This window comes from Sarcophilus harrisii, chromosome 2, assembly GCF_902635505.1.
Source record: "Sarcophilus harrisii chromosome 2, mSarHar1.11, whole genome shotgun sequence".
NCBI lineage: Eukaryota > Metazoa > Chordata > Mammalia > Dasyuromorphia > Dasyuridae > Sarcophilus > Sarcophilus harrisii.
In genome coordinates, this window is record NC_045427.1 from 24,679,123 (window position 1) to 24,700,277 (window position 21,155).

Genomic DNA, 21,155 nt, shown 5'->3' on the forward strand with positions numbered 1-21,155 from the left:
AAATGTTATAAAGATTACCTAATAAAAAATATTTTAGGTTGGATTTTAGAAAAGTCCATCAGCCTTGGAAGAACAGAACTCTTTCATGCATTTGGACATGCAAAGCATGGCTGCCATGATCATTTTAGCGTGTTAAAAAAAATATCTAAATCTGATAGATGAGGAGCTAATAAAATCTAATGAAAAAATAGCCTTTTTCATCTCTTTATAAATTGAGTGTTTACTGTTTCACTATTTGTAAGAGCTCTTATATTTTGATCAACTCATTCATGAGTAGCTCTCTTAGATTCCAAACTCTTGGAAGACAGAATAGTATCTTTGTCTTTTTGATGCTATTATATCCCAGGGCTTTCTATCACACCAAACATGTGCTCACAAAATTCTGCCACTGAAAATTCTATTCTACATTATCCATAAAGAACCAGAGTTGAAAGGAAAGGGGTTAGGGGATAGGATAGCCTGTCTTTTGAAGAGGTAATTGGTTTAACGAAGGGAGGATGCTAGGTGTCTAATTAAAATGATTTTCTGTTTCACAGAAAATGGCTAGTGCTGTCAGGATAATGGGATGAGCAGAGAATTTTTTTTTTCTTTTGGATTCATTACCAATCACTGGCCATTCTCTAATGCTCTCACGGAGGATCCAAAACACTCTTTCCTTTCCTCTCAATCTAAAACAATGTGGTCATTATTAGCCTAACTGTATGCTAGTAGTACCTGAGCTTGTTAAAGCTTTCTTGGAAAGATTATTGCATTGAATGATTACTGTAATTGACTTACTATGTAGCTCAAAAGGGGATGACTTAATGAGGCTTGATTCTGGGAGGACCCCCTTGGCTAGATGGATCTCAGCTGGCTGTCTTTATTGTTGTGGTCTGCCCCCCCCCCATATTAAATAACAGTTATATACAGAGTTTAAGGCAATAGGCTAAGAAATTTTGGCAGCTCTGGTGTACAAAGAGAGACTAGCTATATATCAGAGACAGGGTTAATGGCGATTTCAGTAATCTCTTTGAGCCCCTCTTTCCAGTTATCCCTTAGGGATTAATCTTGACTGATTTTCCATACAGTATTGGTAAAGTTCAGAGCATCCTTGTGGCCGGTGCTGTTACCTATTCAATCATCTGCTTATATAACAGAAAAGGGGATTAAACTTTAGGCAGTTGGAGGATGTTATGGAGAGCTCATCTTGGACATGTGGACATCTCGCTAGGGAAGTTATTGAAGTGCTTGAGGCTGTGTGTGGACACACATTCTGGACCCTGGTAAGAAGAACCTGAAACTTTGGGTTAAAGGATCTGGGCATTATTCACTGTTAATTTGTTCAGTGATCTTTTTGGATTTTACCTTCTTTAGAATGAGAAGGTCATTTTTAAGTTCTCTTCCATCTCTAAAAGCTATGGCCCTCTGAATTCAGTAATTAGTAACTAACTCACTGGTCAATTAATTAACTGACCAATTTTCTTTTAACCTACTTACTTATTTAAATGACAATTATATTTAAGTCACAGATATTGAATGATCTATCCAAAATTCCCAGGTAGTTGGGGGCAGAATCCTACCTCCCTGTCTTTGTTCATGGCATTAATTAATTATACCAATAATAATGCCCTCTACTATCATTTTTAATGATGATAACTGACTTTTATATGATATTTCAAAGTATGATAAATTGATTTTTGACTATATCATTTGAGTCTCACAACAATCTTTTGAGGAAAATTCTGGAGATATTACCAAGGAAACAATATGATATAATAAATAAAATGCTGGTGTTAAGAGTCAAGAAAACAGACTTGAGCCCTAACTCTGACACTGTGACTGTGGGAAATAAACAAAATCTTTGAGTTTCAAGTTCTCATCTCTTGAAAGTAGTTAATTAATTTTATCCTTACTTCAATGGGTTGTTGTATCAAAATTTTAGAAACATATATATTTTTACATATATGTATTTCTTTGCAAACCTCAAAGTTCTATAGAAATTATTTCATATATGTATATATATATATATAACTATTATAAGCTATTAATAATAGTTACATCAGCTATTACTATTTTAGGGATAGTTAGATGGTGCAATAGATAGAGATCTGGCCTGGAGTCTGAAGAACTCATCTTCCTGAATTCAAATCTTGTCTCAGATACTTCCTAGCTGTGCAACTCTGGACAAGTCATTTAACCCTGTTTGCCTCAGTTTCTTCATTTGTAAAATGGTCTGGGGAAGAAAATGGTAAACAATTCCGGTATCTCTGCCCAGAAAACTGCCAAATGGGGTCATGAAGAGCTAGACATGACTGAAACAACTCAACGACAACAAAATTATTATTTTAATTCTCACAATAATGATGAAAATAATAGCCGACATTTTATAGGGCTCTGAAGTTTTCAAAGTGCTTTATATCGATTTTTTCATGTGAGCTTTCACAAGAACCCTCTGAGGCAAGTACCACAGGATTGATTCCATTTTCACAGATGAGGAAGCTATGATTTAGAAAATTGGAGTGATTCCTTCAAAGTCTCACAGATTTTACTGAATCTAAGATCAGTATTCTTTCTATTGTGCTACACAGCTCCCTTACAAGTACCCTAATTGTGTAGGAAGCCTATCATTCATTAAGAGTACTCATGAATCTTTCCTGCATCTATATTCCTTTCCCCAGTCTCCAGAAATCACACTTGCTCCCCCTTCTGTAGGAATTAACAACTTACAAAACACTTTCTTTTTTTCTTTATTAAAGCTTTAAGTTTTCAAAACATGTGAGTGGAAAATTCCTCAACATTAGCCCTTGCAAAACCTCAGGTTCCAATTCCCCCCTTTCCCCTATGCCCTCCCCTAGATGGCAATTAGTCCAATACTTGCAAAACTCTTTATAATAGACCCTAGAGAAAGATAATAAAAGAATTATTTTCTCTATTTTACAAGTAAATATTTGCTATTCAGTCATTTTTTCAATTATGTAAAATTTGGAATTTACTGCCCCATTTGGAATTACCTTGACAAAGATATTAGAATGATAAGCCATTTTTTTTTTCTCATCTCATTTTACAGATGAGGAAACTGAGGCAAACAGGATAAAGTGACTTAACCAGAGTAACACTGTTAGTGTCTGAAAACAAATTTGAACCTAGGTCTTTCTGCTTCTACATCCATTGTTTCACCTAGCTGCCCCAAATAAATATTGAGATAGAGTAAATGACTTGTTTTATTCTCCTAGCTACTAAACAATAAATGTAAGATTTGAAATCAGGTCTTTTGGGTTCCACATTCAAAGAGTTAATGCTTTACTCTTTCTTTCATATGAATTCTCAGCATTTATCTTGTGCTTATGAACTTATATCAATCCTTGTATTATATTTCATGAGAAGATTATGACATAATGAATAGAAAGCTGACTCTAAATATGGGAAGTTCTGAGTTCAGGGCTTGCCACTAACTAGATGTGGCCAGAAGAGTGTGGTCTTTGGCTGTGATATTAGCTCTCAGTGTCCTAGGTAAATATCTAATATTGTACATTACAGAGGTGTTGTGCTAGAATGACTTTACTCATATGGGAGTTCCCTATACTAATCAAATCAAAGATTCGGTTTTTCTTCCTATCCTTCACTGTCCTACCCTTCTCCAAGTTTGGAAGCCCTTGGGGCTAGGATTTAGGTTTTTTCCAGCACTTATTGGGTATACAATATGTGTTTGTTGAGGCAGGAAATGAAAGAATATAACTCTTGCACATTCTGGTCAAAGATATAACTAGCATTTTTTTTTAATTTGGTTATCAAGCATCAGATTTGATCCAGGCAATAATAAGGAACACAGACCCACTCAAGCACAGAGGGGTAGGGAGTCAGACAGGTCCAGGTGAAAGCTGAAAAATCAGATGTCCAGATGCAGATTTTAACTAGTTACTCTTAGTAATTAACTAGTCAGTCACTGTTCGGATATTTATTAAGTACCAACTCTTTGCCCAGCTAAGATCTAGACATTAAGAGAAATAGAAGCATGCAAATTAATACTTTCTCTTCAAGTTCTTAAAGAAGCTTCCAGCTTAACCAGGAAAGGGGGAGAAAATAGGTGAATAAAAGCTTGAAAGAGAAGATTGCATGGTTTACAGCAAGCCATAGCATGATGTAGAATCCTAAACTTCAACAAGGAAAGGTTCACTTATCATGGATGAGGAACCTAAAGCCTGAATCTAGGTTACAGGTTGGGAAAAGGTGGAAGTCAGTTGGTCAGTCAATAAGTAGATATTAAATATTTAACATCTATTGGTCAACCTGCCATCTGGGAGACGGGGTGGGGGGAAGGAGGGGAAAAATTGGAACAAAAGGTTTGGCAATTGTCAATGCTGTAAAATTACGCATGCGTATAACTTGTAAATAAAAAGCTATTATTAAAAAAAAGAAAAAAAGAAAAAAAAGAAGTACATATTAAGCCCTCACTCTTTGCCAGAAAATGGCCTCAGTGAAGAAGGAAGATTATGGAGAGGCAAAAGGGCCTGAGCACCAGAAGGTTCGGTAATAACTCATTTCCTAGAGCCCAGTTGTCCAGGGGCGAGCTCCAGGTTACTGATGGCAACCTGGTAGAAACAAAGTCAGAGAAATCCTAAAATGTGTGGGGTTCTGGAATGTAGATTCTGCCCCCAATTAGCTAGGTAACCTTGGATAGGTCATTTAACATTAATTAATTACTCAGTGAGCTAGTGAATGTTTTCTGAATTCATCTGAACATAGGCTTAAGAGCCACAAGGGAAATTAAATAACAAGGGACTCGAGAGACCAATTAGTCCATAGCTGCCTAGCTGCCATAGAGATGATAAGCTGACTTGTTCCGAGAGGACATGTCATTTGCCTGGAGTCACATAGCTAAAAATGAGAGAAGCTGAAATTCAAACCCACTTCCCTTGATTCCAAAGCCAGTTGTCAATGGAAGCCCTTTTCCAAAAAAGTCTTGTAGAGTGTTCTCTGCCATACTGTGCTAGAGTGTCCATGACAAGGATTCTGGAGCATTTTATTGGTACAAGGAGAGGGAGGATGGAGGGAAAGGGAGAGGAGAAGAGGGGAGGGGACTGTGTCCAACTCCATCAGACTGAAGTTGTGCTAAATGATGTGCATCGGCTGGCTGTAATTAGCACGAGAGGGGAAAATGCAATTTGCTCACATTTCCCCCGGCCTGATGGAATCAGAGACATAAGCAGATAGATCATACTAACAAAGCTGTCACCACCGAATCATCACATTTACTGAGGAAATATGCAAATGGATGCCCAGTTTTCTCTCCTCTTTCCTCCCTTGGTGCACACTTTCTCAGTTCAGGTTGTTGAACACTCACGCCCAGCTCACAGTGAATGAAGCCAGGCTGCAGGTCCTTTGGGAAATGTACTTAATTTTCCCCTGAGGATGAGTACCTTCTTTCCCACTGTAATAATTTTTTTGTCTTTAAAGCTTTTTATTTCGAACACATATGCATAGATAGTTTTCAGCAGTCACTCTTGCAAAATTTGGTTCCCAATTTTTTTTCTCCATCCCTCCTTCCCTAGATGGCAAGTAATCCAATATATGTTAAAATATGAACAATTCTTCGATACATATTTATTTCCACAATTATCATGTTGCACAAAAAAAAAAAACAAATCAAAAGGGGAAAAAAAAAGAAAGAAAACAAACAAAATGCAAACAAACAACAAGAAAAAAAGTGAAAATCCTATGTTGGGATCCACATTCGGTCCTCTCAATGATCACTCTGGATACAGGTGGCTCTCTCCATCACAAGACCCTTGGAACTGGTCTGAATTGCCTCACAGTTGAAAAGAGCCATGTCTATCAGAGTTAATCATCACATAATCTCATTGTCCTGTATAATGTTTTCCTGGTTCTATTCACTTCATTTAGCATTAGTTCATGTAAGTCGCTCCAGGATTTTCTGAAATCATCCTGCTAATCATTTCTTATGAACAATAATATTCTAAAACATTCATATCCCATAATTTATTCGGCCTTCTCCACTGATGGGCCTCCACTCAGCTTCCAGTTCTTTGCCACTACAAAATGAGCTACTACAAACATTTTTGCACATCCCACTGTAATATTGCAGAAATCGTGGGCAGTGATAGGATCCTGGGGAACTGGGCAGACTTGACTTTCTGACCTTTAAGAAGTCATTTGTAGGAATCAGATTATAGAAGAAAGTCAGGTTTAGCTATTATCTAATCTATGGTTGGGAAAGTATTTGTGGTTCATCTTTGTTTAAAGCTGGTATTACAAGTAGGAGGCTGAATTTAATATTTTTAAATTCAACAACTAACATTTAATTTTTCATTTCTAGTTATGAAATGTCCTAGAGTCATGGTTCATAGATGTTTGAAAGATTCCAAAGAGATGGTCTTGTAATCACAAAAAGATTTTATTAATTCAAAAGGCAATAGAGTAGTCTCTAAGAGAGTCTAGTAAAGTATAGGAAAATTTAGAGAGTTTATACAATGGGTTTTGGATTTCAGTCAGCTGGATAACAGTCAAATAGAGAAGAGAGGGAAAAAAAAACAGCATATAGTCTTTTCCACCTGGGGGGTCAGGATGTCATCAGATAAAGAAGTCAGGATATGACTTTTACAAAGGAAAAATTAAAGAGCCAAGATGTCAATCAGGTGAGAAGACAAGATGGAAGTCTTTGCAAGGTCCTGAATTTTAGTAAGGTCCTGCCACAAATAAGAGTTAAGTGCTTCACATTCCTTAACTAAATAAGCATTTTTGCTTTTGGTGAAAGGAAATTCTGGGGACAAGGGCTGGGGACCTATCAGATATACTCCCCCAAGAGGAGTCTTCCTTTTTAACAAAGAAAATTCATTAAATGAAACTAATGTAGTGACCATATTAATCCTTTTGTGGTGACCATAATCACTATCAATGATCTGATAACATATTCAATATTCTGTATCCATGAACTTCCATCATTCCAAAGAAAGGAGCTTTATTTCCTTTCTGAAATGCATACTGGTAATTGGAAATGCATAGCATTCAGAAGGGCTGAAATCTTTCTGTGATAGATACCCCTTCTCTCTTTGTTTAAGTTCCCAGGCTTTATTATAATATACATTGTCTAGAAAGAACTCTCCCCTTCAGTTGTTATTATTTATTCCACCATTCGAATACAGGGTATGAATAGATCTTTATAGGAGGAAAAAGAAGAGACTGTGAGAATTCTGGACATAAAAGTGCTTCAAATACAGAAGCCATGAAAAATGGAAAAAAAGAAAGAAAAAGGCATCATCCCTTCATGCTTTTATGCAGAAATGGCCCTTCCTTTGTGTTATGACTATGAACCATAACTCTAGGACATTTCATAACTAGAAATGAAAAATTAAATGTTAGTTGTTGAATTTAAAAATATTAAATTCAGCCTCCTACTTGTAATACCAGCTTTAATCAAAGATGAACCGCAAATACTTTCCCAACCATAGATTTGACAATAGCTAAATAAATCTGACTTTCTTCTATAATCTGATTCCTATACATGGCTTCTTAAAGATCAATATGAATATTCATATGATATTGGAAGTAGGATCCCAGTGGGACTTTAATTCAGTGTATTTCTTGTCTAAAAGGGGAAACTGAGGTTGTGAGTGGATAAACGATGTTCCTAATGACACACAGATTGGAAGCAGAGTATCAGATTCAATTCACACTATTTTTCTCTTCCTCCCACCTAGAAGAAAGGAGAAAGGATTCCAGTGCCATGGCCTCTCACTTTCCTCCTCACAGCTCTAGTTCTTTGATCTAGTCCTTGGACCATTCAGGAAAAATCCTGATGTGGAATTTTATTGCCATAGGGAGACCCAGACTCAGGCATTTCAGCACTTGCTGAAAACCTTAAGAGCTCAGAGAACTGTGGACTCACCACTAAGAAGGAAAGCTGTACAGTGTCAGTGTGTATCACAAAGTCTTCCTCTTCCATGTGTGCATGTAGCATTTCACAGTATTTCTAACTCCTTTACCACCTATGAATGCTAAAAACACCCTACTGAGACACAAAAGTTCATATCCTTATTTGCATGTTAGAAACTGAGGCTTCAGAGTATCACAAAGGCTGTTCTAAGATTAAACATTTACTTAGTGTCCAAGATGGGGCTAGGATCCTAGGTCATCCAACTTAAGTAGTTTTTTGATTTAATTTATTAAACAGGTTTTTTTAAACTATGTGTTGAGATGCATTAGGCACTTAGCATTGTAATTTCAGGGTAATATAATGATTTTATTAAAATTTAATAAATAAATAAAATAAAAAAACCCAAAAATTTGCAAGTTATTAACAAAAGATGGTCATTTGTCTGTTTCTCTTAGACAAAAGATCCTTGTGATAGTGGGACTCTTAATTGTTCAATTAAGGCTGAGCATGACTTTTTGGGCTTGGGAAACTTATCTTTATATTTTATATCTTTATCCTGAGACCACAGCCAGCCTGAAGCTATCTAGACAAAAGGACTTAGTCCCACCCAAGTTTGAGTAGATTGGTTTCCTCACCTTAGATTAAATTCTCTGGATGGTTGATAGGGTCAGAGCAAAATTGAGGAGAAATAATGCAATCTCCTTATCAGTAATATTCAAGAGACTGAACTTTTGAAGGACTTTAGAAGAAGAGAAAAGGAAATTTTCTCCAAATTATTGGTTATTTATAATCATTTCTCACTGCATACAAAGACAGAAAACAAAGCTCTCCTTGCCCATGGTGATGTGATATTCTACTGAGTGTAAGGAATATGTTTAAAAAAAATTCTGTGTATACACACATATGTATATTTATATATATAACATGATATATATTTGATATACATTTATATAGGTGTATATATATACACTTATAATTTATATATGTGGGCATATACATCATAAATACATATATACCTCCACATACAGAGAAAGAGAGAGAGGAGAGAGAATATTAGAAGGTCAAGGCATTGGGAAGTATTGCCGTATAGCACAGAAACACAAGCTTTCTAATTTCTTATATAAATTTTAATTGAGGCTATAATTATTTTTATAAGACTGTCATTTTCCAATAACATTCTATTCTCATTGCCATCTTTTATAACAAGGAAGTGTGGTTAAGCAAAACAAATAGACCCATTGGCAGTGACAGACAATGTATTCGTCAATATATACCTTTAGTTTTCTATTCTACTAAGAAGAGAGACATAAGTTTCACCATCTGTCTTCTAGTAACCAGATTGGTGGTTGTATTGATTTGAATTCACATTTTTTAAAACATCATTTCCCTTTACTCTCCTTTGTCCATTGAATATGCTGCTCATATGTTTCTTTTTACTTCTCCATGAATCAGTTCATTCAACTCTTCCCATTTTTCTTACAGTTCCTTTGTTGTTTGTTGTTTCTCAAGACACCATACTTATCCATTTGGATTCAAATGCCATAATCAGTACAATCCTCCAACGATCAATGTGAATCCAGTTTGTTTTCTGGGTATTTTTCTAAAATCTTTTTATTCTGGGGGGCAGTTAGTTGGTGCAGTGGATAGAGCACCAACCATCAAGTTCAAACCACACATTTAACACTTCTTAGTGGTGTGACCCTAGGCAAGTCACTTAACCCCAATTGCCTTAGCAACAAATAAATAAATAAATAAAGTTTTAATAAAGAAGAAAAGAAAAGAAAAAAAATCTTATTCTGCTTTACATTTCCCCACTGTCCACCATTTTCCCTCAACTGACTTCATCCCTTTGCTCCTGTTCTTATTATCATTTCTGGGTATAAGGATTCATGAATTAATTCTTCCCATGATACTTCAGTCCAATGGAGTTTCCTAAATTACTTGGATCTATCAACACAACAAATTGATTCGATTATCTTGAGTCCTCTGTTTTACAGAATTATTGTAAGGTAAATGTATGTGATAGCACTATTTGTTTTGGGAAATCAAGAAAAAAAAACAGGAAAAAAAAGTCACAAAATGTAACTGCAGCCAGATTTTGAAAGGATTTAAAAACAGAGAAGAATATCCCAGAAGAAATATAGAGGTGCTATCAGTTGCACTCCTCTTGTATAATCATCATTTTCTGATCTAGAAAGAATATAAGTGGCTTTCTAGTTCAACATTTTTTACTTTTATATATGAGGAAACTGAGCTCTAAAGAATTTGTTACTTGTTACTTGAGGTGGGATTTGATCCCAGGCCCCCTGATTCTATAACCAATGTGACCATTGTGTGATGTTGCCTTCTTTAAATTGCCACTGAGAGTACAGGGAAGTACTCACAAGCTCCCTAATGGTATAGTTATGGAGGTAACCCAATGGTGAGAGTCCTTCAGTGGTTATTGAAGGCAAACCCCATCTGTTTTTTATACAAAGGAGGCTTTAGTTGTTGCAAGAGTCTTTTAACCGTTAGGTTCAGCACTTCACATTGTATTTTATTACCTTGAGTAGGGACATATTGGAGAAATGGGGGTGGAGGTGAGGTTAATTAGAAGGTTGTCCCCAAATGTAACCACAATTGGTAAATATGTCAGAAAAAACAAATTGGAAAAAAAAATCAATTGACAAGTGTTCAATTGCTTATTACTCTGTTTGCTTTTCCTATAGCTTCGAAAGGCAGTGATGGATCATATATCAGATTCATTCCTGGAAACCAATGTCCCCTTGCTGGTTCTGATTGAAGCTGCCAAGAGTGGGAATGAGAAGGAAGTCAAGGAATATGCTCAAGTTTTCCGTGAACACGCCAATAAGCTGGTGGAGGTAAGTCACTGCCATGAAAGTATAAAGCGTCACCGCAGACCTGATCTCTTATTCTGGGTCACCAGGATCCTTTAAATCATTGACTCTGTAAGCAAGATGGTGGGACAGAGCTTGATCTCAAAACCTTAGTTAGGGAAAGGAAGGAATGAGTGGGCAACTCCTCAGCTCTGACGTGTCCCCTCTTATTTGCTATTTAATGAGTGGGGAAGGAAGGTTTAAAAATGTTGGGGAAAAAAGAGAGATGAAAAATAAAGACAAATAAAGACTAAGGAGTGGGAAATCAGAGTCAAGGATGCGATAAAATAATGCTAAATAGGACAATACCCTGTGTATTGTATTCAAGAATTTGGATAATAGGATGTTTATCAAATTTGTGGTTGAAGATTGAAGATAACACTCCTATGTAGAATGAAAAGGAATGGAACTATTTTCGTCTTATATTGCTTTATTCTTCTGAATCAAAAATGTTATCCTATTATGTATCACATCTGATATTAAGCACAAATATATTTTAAAGTGTAAATTTGTTGAAAATGATATGAAATTGATGTCATCATATTTGGAATGGTGCCAGCTTCTACTAATGGTTTATAACTTAAACTATTGTAGTTATTTTGATTAGAATTTCTTTATCTCTTCCTTTGGATTTTGTTGGTAACACAAACCAAAAAATGACAGGTTTATTTTCTACAACCCTGAAGTTGTTGTTTTAATTAATTTTAGTTGCCTTTTCAATGTTCCCTAAATACATTTTCATATTTTTAAACTAAAATAAAATGGATAGAGGGCCCTTTAAGTTCTTGACTGTCATTAACTCAGTTCTTCTCAGTCAAATTTTAAGTAGATTTGATATTGTTGAAAGAAGATGCAGAGCTTCATTTTTCTTTGCTGTCTTTTGCTACTTTCCTTAATTTCCTCTTAATCTAGCTATTTTTGGACAGTTATTCAGGGAGACAGTATGACATGTGCCATTTTCTCAAAACATGATTTAGAGTTTATTTAAAAAAAAAAAAACTTGCAGGCAAAGGACTTGAATTTTCTCATTAACAAGTATGGGAGCTTAGGTTTGCTAATAGTATAGACGAAATCTTGGAATGACTTTGGAATTCCAAAATGTAGACTCCTTGAAAGAGATTTTGTAAAGGAAAAAACAGTGTCCAGACTGTTTAAAGAGGGATCCTGGAAAACTACTTTTAAGGCAGAATAGAACAAGTTATTACCAGGGAGTCAGAATGATGAGGAAAAATAAGTGATTATGAGTTAATAGGAGACACCTCAGCCAGGGGTTAGAATTTTTGGACTCATCTTTGAATATGGGGTTTTATATATGTTAAAATAAATAGCAAAGGTCTTAAAGTGTTGCTTCAAGAATGGAAAAGTGAATTATACAGCCATAAAAGAAATATTATTAAAGAAAAACAAACAAACACAGGGTCCAGGATGATTAGATAGTAAAAAGTAAGTTAAAACTATCAATAAGATGGAAACAGATTGGCAATACTCAAGGTAGAGACATATTGGAGAAATGGGGGTGGAGGTGATGTTAATTAGAAGGTTGTCCCCAAATGTAACCATAATTGGTAAATAGGTCAGAAAAATGGTGGTGGTCAGAGATGGTGAAATGTCCTTGAGACCTAAAGAACTGAAGTTAAAAAGTGAAAGAAAGGTGAGTGAGAGAATGGAAAAAAAAACTCAAGAAAAGAGAGAGAGAATTAGTTCACTGGGTGATGATTGGTTGATTAATGTACAGAAATGAAAGATAGCCTAGCAGGAGGATCTCCAACAGAGATAGATATACTTTCATGAATGGACTTTCAGTACAGACACAAGTGGATGAGGACAATAGGTGTTCCTAGAAAGGGCTATTTGCTGCTATTAATCCAGGTTTGGCTCTGCAGCAGTAGCTCATGTTCTTGAGTTATAAAGCAAAACAAAACAAACAAAAAACTAAAAAAATAAAAAATAAAAGCTCAAAAACTTTATTTATGCTTTACCCGTCTCCCCAAATAGAGTATTTTTTAATGTAAAGTAAACTGTGGATAGCTCAAAATAGTTGTAAAAGTATTTTTACACCTAAATAGCTACATTTTACACTGTAGAATTTGTCTTTTCCAAAGTAAAGAAACTCATGAAAAACTGACTAGGAAATATTTGGAGAAATTAGAAATTTGGGAATTTAGATTCCGCTAGTTTATGAGTTTCTTGAGGGCAGAAATTATGTTTTTTAAATTTTTTGGTCTATTTTTGTATCCTTAGTGCTTAGCATAGTGTCTGGCACACAGTATGAATTTACTGTTGTTGAGTTTTTTCAGTTGTAATCCATGATTTGTGGCTCCATTTGTGGTTTTCTTGGCAAAGATATTGAAGTGGAAAATTTCCTTCTCCAGCTTATTTTATAAATGAGGAAACTGAGGTAAATAGGAGTTTGTAAAAAATTCTGTAGGTCATAGCTAGTATGTGTCTGGGATTAGATTTTAATTTAGATCTTGCTGATTCCAGTCCAAATAGAAAATTTACTGCGCCACTTATCTGCCAAGAATGCATTTAATAAGTGTATACTGATCTATTGTTTGACTGGAAACTTGGAGAAAAAAAGATATGATTTTACTTTAGAATGGGAGATAAGCAGGGGAGAGCAGATATAACTTGATCTCTCCCTGAAACAATGACAGAAAGAATAAAGAGAAAGGTTCTCATGGCCAGAAACTCTAGAATAGAAGTTAAATTGAGAGGGATGAGCAGCTCTGTATAAAAGGGTGAGTGCCTCCAGAGACTGACATACCTATACAGAGAGCTCTTTGTTAAGATTTCAAAAGGTCAATTCATCACGATAGATAGAAACAAGGAAAGGGAGGTTAATGGTGAAAGACAAAAAGTGGGACAGTTCTTTAGGAAGAGTGTAAGAGATGCCAAAAACCCAAGGAAGATTACATTTTCAAAAATTATTAAGGCCACTAAGACAGGCTTTCTAAATTTCCTTGCGAATAAGGACAAGGAAGAGATGGATCAGATTGTTATACAAGATAAAACCATGCTAAGAGATGATGTAGGGGGAAAAACACATTATGGAACTCTAGTTTTCCCCTTTTCTCTATTAAAAATAATGATCTTCATAATAGAAACACTGGAAGAAGAAATGTCAGGGAGTTGAAACTTAAGGAGAGAAAGGACACAGAGAAACAACTTATAAACTGATTTAAATGAAATTAGGTCTTCTTGGGTGAATCAAGTAATGCCCAGGTTTTGAGGAAGTGTTGGAGAAGTAGCAGCTGATCTACTCACTCTTTTTGAGGAATCCATGGAGTGGCAATGGAAAACTGGAACAAAGTGGCATTTGTTGAATGCCAACTGTGTTCCAGGTACTATATTAAGTGTGGGGGATACAAATAAAGGAAAAGCCAGTCCCCACCATCAAGAAACTTATAATCTAAAGATGATATGAAAATAACTATATAAACAAGCCTTGTTCAAGACAAAGTGGAGAAAAGAAAAAGAGGGAAGACTAATATTATGGGGAATCAGAAAAGGCACTTTGTAGGAGGTGGTATTATAGCTGTGAAATGAACAAAGTTAGGAAAGACGGGAAGTGGACATGAGAAGGGAGAGAATTCTAGGCACAGGGGACAACCAGCAAAAATGGTCAATGTTTGGAGATAGTGTGTTTATAAGGAAATAGCAAGGAGGCCAGTGTTATTAAATGGCAGAGTATGTTCAGTATGATATGAGTCAAAAGTGGAAAGACATGAGGTGATGAAAGGCAATAAGATCAAACAGAAGACTTTATCTTTGATTCTGGAGGTGATAGGGAGCCACTGGATTGGAATGAATGGAAAAAGGCTGACACAGTTAGGTTTGAACTCAAAAGAAATTGTTTTGACAACTGAGTAGAGGATGGATTATGGTGGAAGATGTGAATTAGAGAAATTAATCAGCAAACTGTTATAATAGTTGAGGCAATGAAGTCCAGAAGCAGAATGGTAGCAATTTCAGATGAGAGAAGGGGGTATATATGAGAGATATAATAAAGGTACAAATCTTTCCCAGAAAGGCCTATAAATTGTCAGGAATCTGTCTATAAACTCTTCGAATTATTTAAGAATTAACATATGTATAAGACAACCAGAAATAATTAATATACAGATTCCTAAGGAAAGATCACTTCTTACCTAGGTCACTATCTTTACAATACTCACTCTTCATTCTACAGTACATTGAGGAAATATCCTCCCCCCTCCCCCAATATGACATGCTCTCTACATTTCCAAATAGTAGTTTAAGCACATCTATCATATCAATAACTATCATCAAGATAATTTCCCAGAAGTTGATAGAATCTGGGAAATAGTGGATCCTAGTCAGTACCTCTTTAGGGTCTTATGGAGGGATTCTAACAGGGATAAATCTCTAACTCTGATTTTTAGGCCTCACTCATGAGTTTTTCAATAACAACAATCAACCACACTAGTAAATATTGATGATTCTTAAATATTTATGAGGAAGATATATGTTTTGTTTTTGTTTCATATGGCGTGAATCCAACATGAGTTAACAATTTCAAGTGATAACCCCAGAGGTTGATGCAAACTTGGACTGCTTTAATGTGATTGTAAGTTTATAATAAGGGAGCCTATAATCCCCTTTATTTTGGCTGTATGATACCATATCTAGGATACTGTGGTCCATCCTGAATGTAATATTTTAGGGGATTGACAAGTTGAAGTGTGGCCAGTGGAGGGTGACAAGGCAATGAAATGAAAAAAATAACTGCACCATGTAAAGATAAGTTGAAATAACTGGAGATGTTTAGGTTAGTGATGTGGAAATTTACACTGAGAAATGATAGCTGTCATCAAGTATTTGAAGAGCTGTGTGGCAGAAGCAAGATAATCCTTATTCTTCTGGTCCCCAGAAGTCAGAAATAGGAGCAATGGGTGGAAAATTGAAGGATGTAGATTTGGACTGTAATTGTTGGCAGGATTTTCCTGCTATTGTTGTTGTTCAGTGATGAGTTGAGCTGTCATGTTGGGAGGTAAATTCCATGTCAATAAAGGTTTCCAAGGAGAGGCTGGGTAGCCACCATTTGGCCATGTTGGAGATGAGAGTTAGACTCCATGGAAGACTTCTACGGTCCTTTGAAATTTAGTGTCTACTCAATCTGTGTATGCTAGACTCTAATGCTTTAGTTGAGAGATAATTGACTCCTGAAGAAGTCACAGAGAATCAAGAAAGAATATTCTACAGCACACACCATGATTAATGATATACATGTTCTTTTTTGTTCTTGCCTTATGTTGGGAACCTGCTATCCACCCTGCACAAAATGATTGGACATCCACAGCGAAGGAGTGCTTAGCCCTTTTTGTCACAAGTATAGTAGACTCTTTGTCACGCTCTTGAGCATTCTCTAGAGATGTCAGATACATTTCAATGTCAATAAGAACCTGCATCCCAGACCAAGCACAAAATCAAGGAAAATGTTGTGGAATATGGTGTTATATACTGACTGATTGCAGAAGAAATTATGGATAAAGGGGAATTTTCTTTTTTTGAGGCAATCAGGTTAAGTGGCTTGCCCGGGGTCACACAGCTAGGAAGTGTTAAGTGTCTGAGGCCAGATTTGAACTCAGGTCCTCCTGACTTCAGGGCTGGTGCTACACCACCTTGCTGCCCCATGGAATTAATTTATAAAAGGAGATTTATTCAATTACACACTAATCTGATGATTTCAAATAATAATAATTGCATTAGAGTTATTGAATAAAGATCTCACTCATCCAAAAAGATATTTTTGAGGGCAAGATTATTCTGGTCTCTTTTTCACATGTCACTTGGGCCTTAGTTTTAAGACTATGGGAGAGTGGAATAGAATTAAGGAATTATTAACACTCAATCTCCCATAAGACTCCTGCCTGTGGACTGTTACAAGCAAATTGCCTACCATTAAATTTTATTTTAAAGGGGCATGCAAGAATTCTTTAACAGTTTGCTCATTGTTACACATTCTAATATATATACATACACACACATATGTATATACTCATATATATTAGAATTTGTATATTTAACTATACACATACATATATCTCTATATGAATCTATCTGTCCTATATTTAGAAAGCTAGAGTGAAATAGAGAGTTAATCTAGGAGTCAATAAAACCTGAATTCAAGTCCTATTTTGGAAATATATTGGTTTTACCATGTCAGGCAAGTCATTAAAGATATCTGTGTTGCTCTGGACAATTCTGTAAAACCATAATTTGTGGAGAAGGGATCAACCTGCCTTGGCAGAGGCAGGTTCTTCACCAGAAGTTCCCTTCATCACTGAAATCACAGGTGTGGTCTCCCCTAGCAATGTGCATGTGATTATGTGTATGAGGGTAGTTAGGAATCCATATCCATATACATCTATCTACATGTATAAATATATATATTTCCTTGAGTAATGTCCAACTCTTCATGACTTCTTGTGAGCTTTTCTTAGTTAAGATACTGCAGGGATTTGCCATTTCCTTCTGTGGATCATTTTATAGATAAGGAAATGGGCCAACTGGGTTAAGTGACTTGCCCAGGGTCACATAACTAGTAAGAGCCTGAGGACAGAATTGAACTCAGGAAGATGCGTCTTCTTGACTTCAAACCCAGCACTCCATACATCATTCCTCCTAGCTTCCCTGGGTCTTATGTATAGACAAATATATATATATATATATATATATATATATATATATATATAGTTATGGGGTATCAGCTGGTTTGTGTGCACTTAACTGACATTTATGATAATACTTTCCCATATACAAAATTACTTATATGCACAATTTTATTTAATCATGATATTATAATATTGAGGAAGTGCTACTGTCTTTACAGATGATGAAACTGAGGTCCCTATTGGTCCAAGGATTTGCAAGAGGTCACTTAGTTATTTACTGAAATTGTAAGCAGCCTTCCAGTCCAGTGGTCTATTTCTCTTCACTGCCTCATTGAGAAGAAGAAACTGTTTACTGCTAATGGCTTACTTTCCACAAATAAGGGGATATTGACCAACATTTTCCGGGAAATGAGTGTAAATTGTGAGAACCTGGTGCTCTTGTAGCATGGGAGATAACGGCTTCAGATGATGAGAAATCTAAATTACAGTAATGAGAGTAAAAATTTTCCCTGAAATTAGGGGAGGCAAACCTGAGGCAAAAATAATACAATATTTTGTGTTTTAAAGCAAACTAGGAATGTTTTGTTTTATTTATAATTTAATATTGATAGTGTTCCTGGTTTCCATTTATATGCATGATAGGTTTAAAGTATATCACCATCTCTCCCACCGCAGCATCATTTCCTCCATGTCGTAGGTAGTTCACTAAACTATCTCTGTAAGCCCTAAAAAAAAGCGCTTATTAGAAGGGAAGGGCTTAGGAACTAGGCAGAGTTAATGTGAGCATTTAGACTTTCTCTGGAAAGAAAAACCTTGTTCGATGTCAATGAATCAATTAATCAGTCACAAACATTTATGCTACATCTCTTGTGCCATGAACTGTGATAGACGCTGTACATATAAAGACAAAAATGAAATAATCCTTGCTTTCAAGGAAGTTTCAATTTATCATGGAAGACAAATTAAACATGTACAAGAATACACAGAATGTAATTGTGTGATTTGTGGGAAGACGCCAACAGCTGAAGGACAATGGATCAGAAAAAAGTTTGATTAAAAAAAAATGCCTCTTGGGAAACAAGTTTATTTTCAAGCAATGTATGATAAAGCTGAAAAGATAGCTGGATCTCAGTTGTGTAAGGTTTTAAATTATCAGCAAAGGCTCCTTGAGGTACTTTGTCCTTTAGATAATAGGGATCCATTAGTGCTTGATGAGCAGATTTTGAGAAGCATATACTTGAAACCAAACAGGATTCAGGGAATTAACATCAGGTCTCTGTAGGTTCTGTGATACTCTATGACCTATTCTTATCACCAAGAAGCAGCCAATCAATAGGCATCACTTATAGGTCCAACTTTGAGGGATTTATAATCTAATCAGATCCAATTCATGTCATGCAAAAAATTCTCAGAATCAAGGTAAGGAATGAATCTCTCTTCTGGGCTGATTTTGCCCTTCTCTCTTCTGCAGATGCACCAGGACTGCACACTTTGAATTAAAATCTTTTTCCTGGTAGAGTTCAACTCTTATGGAGACTACAGTTAATAAAAAAAGAACACACAATACAGACTAATTTTTTCTACCAAGAACAGTTTGACTGTACAAACTATTCTTACAGTCATTAAATAAGCTTTTGTATTCCTGTGTTGTCTAAACTCAAAGATCTCATGCATTTAGAGACTGGAGTCCCTGTCAGCTAACGATAATATGCTTAAATTTCACATACCCTGCAGGGACCTAGCATTGGCCAGTGTCTTCCTATTATTTCATTTTCTACACTGGGATTTTTTTACAAACATACAGTAATGAATAGTTATCCTAAACAATAATGCAGTAACCAAGATCTTATTTAATGAGTGCACTAATTCCTTGTGTTATAATGGGAATAATGCAGTAATTAATTATTCCTTATTTAGGCTTTGGTGGGGACATAGATATAATCTGAGCAGAGCTGTTTCTCATGCCCATAGGACCCATTCCCAGAGGAGAGACTAAAAAATGACAAGAGCTTTTCTTTTCTTTTCTTTCCTTTCCTTTCCTTTCCTTTCCTTTCCTTTCCTTCCTTCTTTCCCTCCCTCCTTTTCTCCCTCCCTCCCTCCTTTCTTTCCTTCCTTCCTTTCTTTCTTCCTTCCTTCCTTCCTTCCTTCCTTCCTTCCTTCCTTCCTTCCTTCCTTCCTTCCTTCCTTCCTCCCTCCCTCCCTGCCTCCCTTCCTCCCCTCCTTCTCTCTCTCTCTCTTTCTTTCTTTCTTCCTCCCTCCCTCCCTCCTTCTCTCTCTCTTTCTCTTTCTTTCTTTCTTTTTTCTTTCTCTCTCTCTCTTTCTTTCATTTTTCTCTCTGTGTGTGTCTATCTGTCTCTCTCCATCTCTCTTTTTCTTTGTCTCTCTGAGTATCCCTGACTGTCTCTGTCTCTGGTTCTCTTTATTTCTCTCTGTCTCCCTGTCTCTCTTTCTTTTCCAGATCTCATCATTTAGAAATTGGCCACATTTTTTGATATCCATTAATTCCAGAAACAAGTAGATATTCAGGGAGATGTTATGTTTTCTAGGCAACTTGCAAGCACTGCTTCCAATTGCAGAAACTGTTATTCAGCTTTCATTACTGAACACCATTTAGAACCCACAAAGTATATGGGACTGCAAATGAGTGGGGGTGGACAGCAGATGTCCAGTATAAAATGATCCTACTTCAGGGTGATTTTCTGTATGAAGACGATCACAAGGCAAGGCGAGATTTCTCTCTCTCTCTCTCTAGATTATTATCCTGACCCTGTTCTGTGCTGACATCTAAGTTACTCATCTGTAAAATGGAGATAATAACAACACCTGACTCCCAGGCTTTTTGTGATGATAAAATGAGATCATATTTGTAAACTGCCTTGCAAACGGTAAAGTGCTATATAAAGGTTAACTGACAAGGACCTGTTGCTCCCCAAATCCTTTTTATCCTTCTTTAAGTTATGGATGAATTACATATATTTCAGACATTAGCTTCTAGGTTGGTTACTTATTGTTTTCTATGATCTCTGGGTCAGATCGGAAACTTCTCAAGAGCAAGGAATTTGTTTTGCCTTTATTTATATTCCCTGCATTTAATACAGGCTTAGTGCCATAAACATAGTAGGTGCTTAATAAAAGTTTATCTACTGACTAATAGAATGGAGGATAAGCTCAGATTTGTCATTTTGTTAGTATACAAAAATTCCAGGAAATTTCCTCTACCAATGCACATCTCCACCTTCTCTACAATCTTAGAGAGCTGCTTACTGTGCTCAGAGGTTTACTTGGCCAGGGTCAATGACACAGCCATCAACATCCTCATTAACATAATAGCCATTATTTATATTGTGCCTTAAGATTCTTTTTTTTTTTTTGACTTGTAATTTTTTTATTAAAGCTTTTAATTTTCAAAACAAACCCAGAGATAATTTTTCACCATTGACCCTTACAAAAGCTTATGTTCCAATTTCCCCCCTTCCCCTCACCTCCTCTCCTAGATGTGCCTTCAGGTTTTTAAAGTTCTTTACCTGTGTTATCTCTTTTAGATCTCCTACCTGAAGACACTGAAAATGAGTCACACTAAATGACTTGTCCAGGGTCATTCACCTAGTATCTGATGGTATATTTGAACTTGGAACTTCCTGATTTCAGATCTGGTCTATAGGGATGGGTTAGGAGAGGATAATCTATATTTTCTATTATGCACCCACTTTACAGTTAAAAGAGAATAAAATCTCCTTCCCTTTAAAGAATTTACACAATAGGTGACCAGAA

General features: G+C 36.0%; 1 protein-coding gene across 2 annotated transcripts in view; it reads left to right on the forward strand.

The window, feature by feature from the left end:
• Positions 1-21,155, forward strand: part of CTNNA2 (catenin alpha 2) — a 1,447,481-nt gene that overhangs the window by 1,109,359 nt on the left and 316,967 nt on the right. For both annotated transcript variants that reach the window (XM_031957116.1, XM_031957117.1), the window contains exon 9: positions 10,579-10,731. In XM_031957116.1, coding sequence (XP_031812976.1) covers positions 10,579-10,731 — 153 coding nt within the window. The remainder of the gene's footprint in view (positions 1-10,578; positions 10,732-21,155) is intronic.